The following is a 12,927-nucleotide window of genomic DNA, read 5'->3' as shown; positions in this document are numbered from 1 at the left end:
TCCTGCCAGGAAAGATAAATACTCTGGCAGACAAACTAAGCAGAAACCTCATGTATCCCCATGAGTGGAAATTGGATCCACAAGTCTTAAACACGATAAGGAAATGGGGATGCCCGGACATAGACCTATTTGCCTCTCCTCAACTGCCAACTAAAGAGATTCTGCACAAGGACTTATCACAGACAAGCATGGAAAGTGGATGTCCTATCTTTCAGCTGGAAAAACTTAACCGTATATGCCTTTCCTCCTCTGCCTCTCCTCCCCAAGGTACTCCTAAAAGTCAGACAAGAGAAGCCAAAAATGATACTGATTGCCCCAGACTGGCCCCGCCAGTACTGGTATCCAATCCTAAGGAACTTGTCTCAATGCCCAGCCTGGACCTTACCTCACCTACTGTCCCAACAAAACAATCAGATCCTGCACAGCCAACTCAAGACCTTAAATCTGGCAGCATGGCGGATAATGTAGTCATACAAAACACACCTCTCACTAAAGCAGTGATGGATGTCATTTTGGAGGCCAGGAGGCATAGTACTAGAAAATCTTATGCTGGAAAATGGAAGAGATTCTGTGCCTGGAGCCAGGCACAAGGAATTGACACAGCAGTACCAAATATTCCTCAGATTTTGCAATACCTAACTGAGATGCTGGACAAAGGTCTATCTTTTTCATCAATTAAAATTCATGCATGTGCCATTTCAGCTCATTACAATACAGAGTCACCAATCTTTTCTCATCCTTTGTTAAGGCAATACCTCAGAGGAGCCAAAAACTTAAGGCATCCAAGGAGATCACCAATACCTGCATGGGACCTCAATTATGTTTTGGAAAAACTCTCTGCCTCTTTTTGAGCCAGCTGCTACAGCTGATATAAAGGTTTTATCTTGGAAAACAGCTCTGGTCCTAGCAATGACCTCTGCAAGACGAGTCTCAGAGCTACAGGCGCTCATGGCTGTGGAACCTTTTATCATTTTTTATCCGGACAGGGTTTCTCTGAGTACAAACCCAACATTTATGCCTAAGGTGGTGTCCAGTGTGGCCCTTACCCAAACCATCTGCCTACTTTTTATCCAAACCCACAGAATAAGGGGAGAGAATTCTGCATTCTTTGGACATACACAGACAGCTACGCTTCTACTTGAACAGAGCCAAAGCTTTCAGAAAGAATGAGCAACTACTAATGGCATATGCTGCAGGATCACAAGGAAAGGCTATCTCAAAGCAGACTATTTCAAAGTGGATAGGCCACTGCATTTGTTTCTGCTATTCACAACATGGCAAGCCAGTGCCTAAGGGCATTAGGCCACATTCTACCAGAGCAGCAGCCACTTCAGCAGCCTTCCTCAGGAGAGTACCAACCGAAGACATTTTAGAAGCTGCTACCTGGAGTTCAGTGCACACCTTTACAAAGCACTATCATTTACCACTCTACTCTCAATCCAGGGCAGGCTTTGCCACTGCAGTTCTGCAGGGCCTCATAGCCGCTCCTAATGCTATTTAGCTCCAGCCTCCCAACCATAACTTTGGTATTCAACCCAAGTGTAATGACTGCAACAGCGAAACACGAAGAACATAGTACAGTTGTGTACACTTACCATAAACGTAGATGTTAGAGTGTATTCACTGTTGCAGTCCAGGTTACCCACCTACCATCCCCCATCTCTTTTTGCTGGAACTTAGCTGCACTTCTCTAATCTATACAACCTTTGTGGTGTATTTGCTTGTAGATGAAGGTATAACATATTTTGGTGCATGCATGTTTGATTGGCATATTTTTAGCCTTCACTTTTGGGGGCACCTGACATCTGGGGCAAGAAAAACTGAAGAAAATGGCGTCGGATGCATCTTTTATACCCCTGGCGCATTGACGTCAGGGAAGAGGTGACGGCAACCGACGCCGGACCTAGACTTTAGAACTCAGGCCGACTGAGGGTAGCCTGCCAGCAGGATAACCCAAGTGTAATGACTGCAACAATGAATACACTCGAACATCTACATTTATGGTAAGTGTACACAACTGTACTTTTTAATATTTTACTTTTTCACTGCTACTCTCCTTGGGTATATTTTATGTGTCTAGTCTTTGCCAAGTACCTTAATTGTAGTGTTGCTTTTTCCCTTTGTATTCCTAAGTGCATTTCATATTTTTTTATTGTCTTTGCCATTTTGGCCTGAGTTGTGATTGAAAAAGGATCTGTGGACAAGCTCACTTACCTGATTAACAGAGTATATATAAATAAGTAAAAGTACAGAGACAGTTTGTAACTGTGATTGGATTTTTCTCTGAGTTAGCTTATAAATGGGCTTCGCTTTAATTTACCTTATCTCATCGACTTCTTTACCCAGACACCTTAACTTTTCACTTTCCTTCTCTGTTAATGATCAAAGTTGAAAAGGTGAAGAGGTCACCATTCTTGTTTTATTGTATTATGCTGGTTGCATTTTGTTTTATTGTATTGTATGTTGCATGATGTTGGCTTCAAAGATGGCATAGTCACTGAAAAATGGCTTGTCTTTCTGCTCTTCTATCTGATTTACTTTTAGCCTTATCGTCTTGGACAGCAATGATGTCTTTCCTCTAAACACACCTGTAATTGAGGTGGATGGAGTGTTATGACGGGAATGTAATTCCCATAATTAATTAGGGTGCTAGAAGGGAATGTAGTGGGAAGTGGACACCTGCAAAGAATGAGTTAGGTAGGCCATAGGATGTATGGAGGGTCTTGTTGAATAAGTATTGTTAGGAGCCTTAGGAAGAAAATGCCTGACTTGCAGGTATTGATGAAAACAGGAAAGCTGACATTGTATGTGTATTAGAGAACTGGAAAATAGTAGAAAAAATTGAATGTTTTTAATTCCAGGGTACAGGATGTCAGAAAGACAGGAGTAGAAAAGGAAAAGCTGAAGAACTGGCAGTATACATTAAATAAAGTGTTCTGTGTGTTGATAAGGGAATAGAGTGAGGTACAAGTCAGAGAGAGTAAGAGAGCGTTGGAGTCAGTCAAGATAATGTCAGACTTCTTGGCAATTAATATAAAGGGGAGAACTCTTAATGACATTAGTTTCTTTGTTTTCTGTCATTGTTTGCCATTGTGCAACTCTAATACCCAATAGATATTGAGTAATTCCCTGTGAAGAATTTCAAAGGAGCATCAGGGCCCATTTAATAAGTATACGGAATGTATGCTGCAAGTGTACCTTTTTTAAAGGTACAGTTAAGGCATACCAAATATGAAATTCACTGCATGTATTTAGTCTAAGCAAGAAAAGCAATGTATAGTTATGTTGTAATTATTTTCACATCAAACGTTGGCATTTTGAGCATTTCTTTGATGTTCTGCAGGGAAGCCAAGACCAACTAAAAGAAGTCTGGGAAGAAACAGATGGACTGGATCCCAGTGACTTTAATCCTAAGACTTTCTTCCAGCTACATGGTATGTCATCAAATTAATACAAGTCCACTGCAGAAGCTTTGCTGTCATTTTGCTGATTAAATAATGTATAAATAGTCCACGTCACAAGGATGAGACTTAAACTCTTCACCTGTCTGTTTAACTTATTAGCATGCATGTTTGATAGTGTGAAATGTAATCATAAGTACTGTTTGGTTTCTGGCTTATTATAAATGTTTTGCCAGTATATACAAAATATACCCCCCCCCCAAAAAAAAAAAATATAAAACAAACTTCAGGTATTATAACCCAAAGTATATGTAGGATATTGCAGTTTCCACTTAAATGTGATGTTTCTTTATCCCAAAAAATGGTGATTTATTTTTTGTTAATGTACAAATAAGAAGTGTTGTGTGCATGTGGTGTTTAGGGCTGACATTTCTGTTAACCACATGGCACAGATTAAGAGTTAAGACTTGCTTTCAGTGGACCTGGGCCATCCTTAAACTGCTTTTGAGCAGTTTGTTTCTTAGTCTCAATGTACCTCCTGTCCTACTATGAAAAAACATTTTATGTCCAACACTGCCACCCTAGCAAACACGCAACAACATTTCTCCTTCCACTTATCCCATACCCAAATATTTCTTCTACCCCTAATTATCATTTACCTAAATTCCATAGACTCTCACACCTCAACTATGTAGTGCATTCTGAGAACAAAACTAAAATACAAACCCTTCTAAGGATTAACCTCTTAAACAAACCTACTAATCCCTCCCTCCTAGATGGAGACATCCACCCTAACCTTGGTCCTACTCTCCCTTCTCCCCTAGTGTCTATACCTAAACTTAATAACACCTTCTTAATAGGCCATCTTAATATCCAAAGCATAAACAACAAAGTACCATACCTGCATGCCCTCCTTCATACTCAATCATTTGATATTCTCTGCCTCTCAGAAACCTGGCTAAAACCTACTACTAAAGACACTGAAATTATTCCCCAGGGCTATAATATAGTAAAACTCGACCGTCCCAACCGCAAAGGTGGTGGTGTTGCTATTCTTTTTAAGAATCATCTGAATATCACTACCCTTCCAGACTCTCCAACTCAAGATAACAAGATAGAAGTCATCATTGCTAAACTTCAATTAAATTCCAAAAAAATCCCTTTATATCATCTGCATGTACCTGCCTCCTGGTAACAACATACCTATCCTTGAGAATTATCTCAGTTGGGTATCAGCTACTTATCCTCAAGAAACCATTATACTAGGCGACCTTAACATAGACTGGAATAGCATTAATGCTGAAAACCCTTCATCTCATATCAACCTTCATAGTTTTACCCAAACTATTACTTCAACTACTAGGCTAAATAAACATAGTAATAGAGAAAGCATTCTAGACTGGATACTCATAAACAGAGTCGAACATAACTACAGAACAGGAACCCTGCCTGATGATGTTAGTGATCACTCTTTAACTTTCATAACTAGGGAAAAGACTGATTGTACTATGCCCACATTACAAGAAAAGTACGCACCATCAAAAATTTTAATCCCGACCTGTTTCAGACTGAACTTGGGTTATGTAACTGGAACCCCTTAAAAATGCTTCCTCTTGAAAATGCAGTAATCTACTTTAATACAACTTTTTTATCCATTCTTGATAAATATGCTCCTGAACGTAGTATTAGAATGAAATCTAATTCAGCCCCTTGGCTCTCCCATGAGACAAAAAAACTTATTCTTACTAGAAATAAAGTCTGGGCCTCATGGAGATCCCACAGAAATAACCCTGACTTTCTACACTTCCGTCAGCTTAGAAATTTAACTAAAAAGGCAGTAATATCTGACAAAAAGAAATTCTACCTTGAACTACAGCAAAATCATCTCAATAATTCTAAACTCTTCTGGTCCTCAGTCAATAAACTCCTCTCCCCAGGAACCTCTAAAACACCTTCCCCAATTAATGCTGACCCTGACACCCCTCAACAAACTGCAGATGCTTTTAACTCTTTCTTCAGTGAAACTATACAAGCTCTAGCTAAACAACTAAATGCCAACAACTTCTGCCTACCAAGTAACCTAACTAACTCCTCCTTTAAATTCTCTCTACAACCTATCTCTACATCTTACATTTATAGACTCCTTCTCAAACTAAAACCTTGCACCCCCTCTGCTGACAAGCTTCCTTCACTATTTCTTCAAAAGGCTGCCAAGGTCATCGCATATCCTATATCTATTCTCATAAATAGGACCATCAAAGAAGAAATCATCCCTGATATCTGGAAGGCCTCTCATATCATCCCACTTCATAAAGGTGGAAATTCCACTGACTATTCTAACTATAGACCTATTGCTCTCCTCTCACCCTTGGCAAAAATTATGGAAAAATGTATTCATCATCAACTTGTACAATATCTCTCTCTTCACAACATTATAGCAGACTGTCAACATGGTTTTAGACCACATCACAGTACTACTACTGCCTTGCTTTCCTTTGTAGACACTATTAATCAGAACCATAACAACAACTTACTTTCTTCTGCCCTCTTCATTGACCTCTCTAATGCATTTGATATGGTCAACCACACTTTATTACTTAAGACTCTTGAATCTCTCTCTTTTGATTCCTCAGCCATTACATGGTTTAATTCCTATCTCACAAATAGAAAACAGGCAGTTCTATGGGATAACCACATTTCCTCTTTTTTGCCTGTTTCTATCGGAGTTCCTCAAGGCTCTATCCTTGGCCCACTTCTCTTTTCCCTCTTCATTAATGATCTTCAAACAATAATCCCTCAAGCTTCATGCATTCAATATGCTGATGATTCTACACTCATCTGCTCAGCATCTTCCACTTCAGAACTGATCTCTCTTACCCAAAATGTCTTTAATACCGTGGAAACATGGTTCTCCAGTCGTCTCCTCTTACTAAATGCTAAAAAAACTAAACTTCTTCTCTTTACCCCCACTTCCAGGACCTCCCCTTAAACTTTAATATCTCCTCCAACAGTGCTACGTTCATCTCACCTGACTTTGCAACTAAACTGTTAGGTATTACCATTGATAATAATCTCTCTTTTGACCAACATATTAACAACTCTATAAAACTCGTCAACAGAAAAATAGGATCCTTGTATCGAATTAGACCATTTCTTACATCAGCTACTAGAACTAGGATCGCTCACTCCCATCTTATTTCTACTCTTCTTTATGCCTCACCCATCTTTACCAACCTCAAGAAAAACAACCTTAACAAATTAGCTACCTGCTACAATAGCATTGCCCGCTTCGCTACTGGTAACCCCTACAGAACCCATCATTGTCTTAACCTGAAACAACTAGGCTGGCTTGAAATTCAAAACTATCTTGCTTTCCATCAACTCATTCTGGCCCATAAAATACTGTACCAACCAAATAACACTCCTATACTCTCCCAACTCATAATCCCCTATAACAATCTAAACTCTCTCCGCTCTTCGAGTAAACTCTTGACTACTTCTATAAAATCTAATAACACTGCTGGTAACTCCCTATTCACCAATTCTGTAGGTACAAAATGGAATTTGTTACCTACTAACATAACAATGATTTCCTCTCTGCCTCTTTTCAAACAAAACATTAAACGACACTTCCAAAATCACTGGCTTTGTTCCTGTTGTAAACCTGATTAACTTTCCACTATTACTACCTTTCTTAAACTATCTCTCTTACTCTTGTTTCACTCTATTCTCCACTAAGCTTTTTCCCTTCTCCCCTTTCATCCTCTCCCTGCTTCTTTCCCTGTTAACTATCTTAACCTGCTTTCTTCACCTCTAACCCTTTATATTCCCTACCCCACTCTTATTGTTCCACTTTCGTTACTTATTATCTTTGTATCTTTATCTCCAAGTATTTTTATTCCTGTATGATGTTATTTGGAATTTCTCTGTGTGTGGTAGTAATTAATTCATGTTATACTAACTTATGAGAAGAGTTTTGAAGATTTTTGCTGTTTTTTACTAACCTGATTTCTAAATGTCTTATTGTTATGTGTGTTGATTTTTATGTATGTATAGATTTTTTTACTTCTGTGGAGCTTTTCTCCTCGGGCCTCTACTGAAAATGGAAATATATCCAGCTAGACTAGCCCGGTCAACAAATGTAAAATAAAATAAATAAAATAGTCCCATGCACACAACATTTCAGTGACAAAGAATGAATAAAATGCTAAAGAGCTTGCACCAAGAACAAAATCAGTTAATTGACCAGAGACACTGTCCTTCATAGTATCTCATGATTATGTCGGTCCTCATGATGCATAACTTGGTAAAAAAAGATCTTTAATATGCAAACTGTGTACCCTCTTAAAATGCTCAAATGAAAGGGATGTCTTCCTGTCCTCTAAACTGTTCCAAAGCAATTAATGTATTGTCTCCTGGTCTGTTAAGAGGAATCATACTGGTATGATTTAAAAATTGGGAGATGTCCAGTCAAGGGGAAAAAGTGTGATGATCCATTGAGCATCTTGCCTGAGAAACATCCAGTGTTTTCCTAAATACTGTTTAAATCCTATTTCCATATTGGGAGGTGCTTATAGATTTCAACATCCTCTTGATACCCAGGGTTGTTGCTGTTAATCCCAGTTATGAGTGTCAGCTTCATTTAAAGTTCTGACTGAACAGACTTATGTACAGTGAGTTTAGGTCTAGAGGCTTTTCCATCAATTTAGAGCTTGAATTTGCCACCCCAAGGGCACCCATTTCAGGCCAGTCACCTGATAACAGAGGTAAGCTCAGGAATTCCAATCGACTGTGTGTTTTAAAGGTATAATGAAGAGCAGGTCCAGCAAGTCTTGAAGGGTACAGTATGGAAGGGCAAGATGATTTCATCACTGGCTTATCAATAGCTGGTAGCTATTTATTTTAGGAGGATTGTAAAATGTACAGTAATAATTTGTAACCAGGACTGAAAAGAGTTCTGTAGGCAAATTCCATTTGTGATATATTACAAGATTTTGATAGTCAAACCTCCGACTACAAATAAGGAGACTAGCCCAACTCTGATATAACCCGTGTGATATCAGCATACTGCTGAAGGGAAAGTGAAGGAAAAAAATGGATGTTCAAGGTAATAGATTGTCATATTTCTTTTAGTCCAAACAATGACCCTAGCAGACTAGAACCTTCCAGATATTTTGGAGAGACAGATAAAGTTCAAGCTGTAGGAGGACTAAACCATTGGCAACAAGTATAATGTCACCTAACAAAGAATCACCCATGTCTGTGCGGAATTGTGCCTTGGAATGACTTCCTGTAAGTTCAGGTGACAGACTCTAATGTCAAAATAAACAAAAGGAATGCCAATGGGTATTTTGTGTAACATTCTGAGAAGATGAGAAATGCCTGTGAAATACAGAAACATTCCCTTCCAACTGTACTTGGTCCTTAATATATTTTTATCAGGGAGTTATAAGGGCATCAGGCAGATTAAGCTGTTTGAGTACCCTAAACAACTATGTCCATTCTACCTTACCAGATGCCTTCCCCACATATAAAGAAAAGCATCAGAGTTTGGATCTGTTAAGAATGTGTTTTTTGTTTTCCACTAGGCTTCTCACTGTACATTTACTCAGGCCTTTTCTGTCTTTTAAAAAACCTGCATGACCTATGTGGGTAGTCTGATGCATAAGTGATCTATCCTAGCCACCCAAATGTTTATAAACTGGTTATAATTGGTGTTTAGAAACAATACAAACATGTAAAGGTTGGGTAGTATTCCTACCCAGTTTTAGGACTTTACGCTGCCTGCTTTCAGGAGAGGTGGCAAATGCCGTGCTCTAGGATGTGATTATATATCTGCTATGACATCCCTACAACCTCCAGGGGGATCTTTCTGCATGATCATGCAGGCTTATGCTTCAAGTACATCAGTTGATCATTATTTCTTAAAGCTAAGTTTGCAAAACATTCATGGAGGGACAATTAATTGAAAATTGCTGATCTCCACCGGTCCCTAAAAATAAGTCCACATATCTCTCTTTCTCAATATCTCTAAGCTTCAGAATATATCAAAATTGTGGAAAGTGCTGTCTCTTACAGAAAACAGTTATTGAGACCATCCTTAGAGACATGGGCAAAACATCCCAACTGTCAACACAGAGTTTTTCTAGCATTCTATATGCTTTCTTTTGATACCGTCTAGTTAAATTTATAAATGTAATTATTATTATTAATCTATGGCATATGTTAGCATTTTATGAAAATGCATGTTTTCTCGGGCATTTTGCACCCCATTTCTGTGAGGAACTATCCCTGACCTCTGTGGTGACTGGGCATGTGAGATGCTTCACACTGTTATCAGGGGGACCATACCCAAGATATTTACACATATGATATTTATGCATGCATGCATACATTATTATTATACCATGATCCCCCCCAAAACGTGCACGCTGATTGGCCAGCGTGCCCGTTGTAAATCGAGTTATACTAATGGAAAAAGGTCCGGTCGCCCGGACTTTTTTCCATTAGTATAACTCGATTTTAAACACTGTCTCGCTATGTTAAATGGGTTTAACATAGCGAGACAGCTTTAAAATAAGCAACGGAGATCTCCGTTGCTTATTTTAAAGCTGTCTCGCCATGTTAAACCCATTTAACATAGCGAGGCAGTGTTTAAGCAACGGAGAAAGCAAGATCTCCGTTGCTTTTATAGCTATGTTAAATGAGTTTAACATAGCGAGACAGTTTAAAATAAGCAACGGAGATGTCCGTTGCTTATTTTAAAACTGTCTCGCTATGTTAAACTCATTTAACATAGCGAACACTAAAAAGCAACGGAGATCTTGCTTTCTCCGCTTTTGCTCAACTCTGATGTACCGCGCAGGCGCCGCAGTACATCAGAACTGCCGCGGATGCCAGACATCTGCGGAAGGGCAGTAAACAGGCATTATACTATGCCATTATTTAAGAAAAGTAATAGTTTCTTTTCTTAAATAATGTCATATATAATAACCACTTCTGGGTGTGGGTAATGCTAAATTTACCCACGGTTGGCTTTGTTTGGTCCCTCGGGCTTCGCCCTCGGGACCAAACCATGCCAACCGTGGGTAAATTTAGCATTACCCACACCCAGGCGTGGGTTATTGCTATATTAAACCTGCGTAAATATCTGTAGAATGCTATTAGTTAGACATCAGAGAGAAGTGACTGCTTTTCCAGCATTATATAAACTTTCATAATACCGTGAATTACCTTATAAACTCCTTTGGTTCAAGTTATTTGTGATGATATTAATGTATCATGCATTTGTAATAAGCCAAAAGAATTCCACTTTCTCACTGGCCATCTCATTTGGGTCAGCAGACATTCATAACCCATCTGTTTATTTGTCATGTAAAATGCTGTTCCACAGTGTTAGCATGTGGATGCTGCCTGAGATATTTACATCAAACAAAAGCATGTAACTTACATTTTTATTACTAAACGAATGTAAATATCTGCAAAATTGTGCTAGTTAGACATTAGGAAGTAGTGAGACGTTTCCAGTATTATGTAAGATTTCATTTGATACCATGAAGTACAACATTAACTCCTTGTACAGCAAGGTAAACTAAATATTAATATTGTACATTTTAATAATTTAGAATGAAAACAAAATCACAGCACCCGTCTTGGGAATTGCCTGAATGATATGAGGTGTATAGCTGGAATGTCTATCCGCATCAGACTGCATTTCTCAGTGATTTGACAAAAAAAAAAAACACACAGATTTTACTAGGGACACACAACATAAATGCCAAATATGATGCATAACCTCTGATTTCATAAATTGGGGACAAACCCAAAAAATAATGTAGGACAAAGGTCCAAACTCAGGGACACTTATTGCTGGTGCAAACATAGGATGTTGGTTGAATACCATTATGAGACATCGGGCTCATTGGAGAGGTTTGCATTCACATAAAGTATGCAATTATGCTGAACCTCAGATCAGCTGCACAAATAAAACTTAACTGAAGACAAAGGTGCAATTTCAGGGACAGTTACTGTTCTTGTACATGTAAAAAAATAGCAACAATAACAGGTTTTTGCATTAGCCTTCATTTTTTGGAGGATATGAAGTCTAAAATTACATCTGTCAGTAACAGACTGCAGTCCATAATGAACTTTTCCAGGCAACCACAACTTTCACAGAACTCACCACATACGAGGGACAGAAATTACTGTTATATGCTTAAACAGTGTTGAAATACCAGGTTTCACCTTTATAAACCTTTTTAGCTATGTGAGAAATGTTCTGCAAACTTGGGAAAAGTAAAGAGCACTTAACATAATTGAAGACTCCGTGCTTCACCAAAATAACCAATTTGCTGTACCTATTTTATGCTCTTACACCTGTTGAGGTCCAGTAAATAAGAAGTGTAGGAGCAACCTGATTTTATCCTTGCCAGTGTGGAGATTGAAGGGTAGGAAAAAAGGCAGGGTCACTGCAAGAGATGGGCAGATATTTGAGAACTAAATTGATCCCCCTGTATGATGCTAGACATGTGTCCATAAAGAGCCAAACACTTTTTTTTCTATGGACTGAATTGGCAGCCTGGGACTGTGCTAGCAACATTGTTTTCCTTGCTTTTCTTCGATTTTCCAGATGGAGAAGTGCACACAGTACAGCATTAATGTATGTGGATGATGGTGAGACTGCTAATAGAAAAGTTGACAAGTACAGTCTGTTGGCATGGCTGTGTTGTATGCGGTTCTCACTGCTTATTGAGGAGCTGCTAAAACGATCTTTCCTTGTTTATTTTTTTATGCAGTTTTTTTCTCTTTTTAGCATTATGCAGATGCATAATCACAGAACACTGTGACCAGGTCAACACATGTACATAATTTTATAGAACACGAAAAAAGGCACATTAGAATGAATGTCTTATGGGAATGTAGGCATGGTGGTGAGACTTGGGTTACTGTAAGTAATGAAACACTCGCTGTATGCATGAGTAAAAAAGGAACTCCCCACCACTACCGTGGTGCCTCACTTTGAATGAACTTTTCAGTTTTGTATTGACAAAAATCAGTGAATTTGGTGGCAACAGAAACCAAACAATATGCCCCTTCAACTGAAAACAAACACTGGAGCTGTTACTTCATTTAAACATATATTTTTGTTATTTGAGTAATCTGAATAAGCATAATATCAGTCCTGTAGTTTATGCTTAGTTAGATATACATTTCATAATGTTACCATCTCTGCCAAAGATTGAATCACCTCTAAAAAGTTTATTGTGCTTGCTATACAAACCTAGTATACAATCAGAATTCTCCTTTATGTGGTGCATTTCCAACTAAATGCTTAGAATATTTGTTATAAAGTAAAGTTGCTGATCTAAGAAATATAGGCTTTACAGTGTAAAAAGAGAAGAAAGGCCGGACAAAAGCAAATTTCATTTAGTATGCTGTAATCTTTGGCTGCTGGGATGGGGTGTTAAAACTGCACTGAATATATGCAGAGTTGAGATTTTTTTTTCATTTTTGCATATCTGAATGT

The 12,927-nt window shown here is 38.4% G+C and overlaps 1 protein-coding gene across 3 annotated transcripts in view; it reads left to right on the top strand.

Moving 5' to 3' along the window:
• The window catches only part of NUCB2 (nucleobindin 2), a 736,170-nt gene that overhangs the window by 373,148 nt on the left and 350,095 nt on the right, over positions 1-12,927 (top strand). For all 3 annotated transcript variants that reach the window (XM_044082707.1, XM_044082708.1, XM_044082709.1), the window contains exon 8: positions 3,344-3,434. In XM_044082707.1, coding sequence (XP_043938642.1) covers positions 3,344-3,434 — 91 coding nt within the window. The remainder of the gene's footprint in view (positions 1-3,343; positions 3,435-12,927) is intronic.

The sequence above is a fragment of the Protopterus annectens genome, chromosome 9.part0 (genome assembly GCF_019279795.1).
Source record: "Protopterus annectens isolate FY-2018-M chromosome 9.part0, PAN1.0, whole genome shotgun sequence".
NCBI classification, from domain to species: Eukaryota; Metazoa; Chordata; order Ceratodontiformes; family Protopteridae; genus Protopterus; species Protopterus annectens.
The sequence above is the reverse complement of the archived record's forward strand: the minus strand, read 5'-3'. Positions and strand labels throughout refer to the sequence as shown.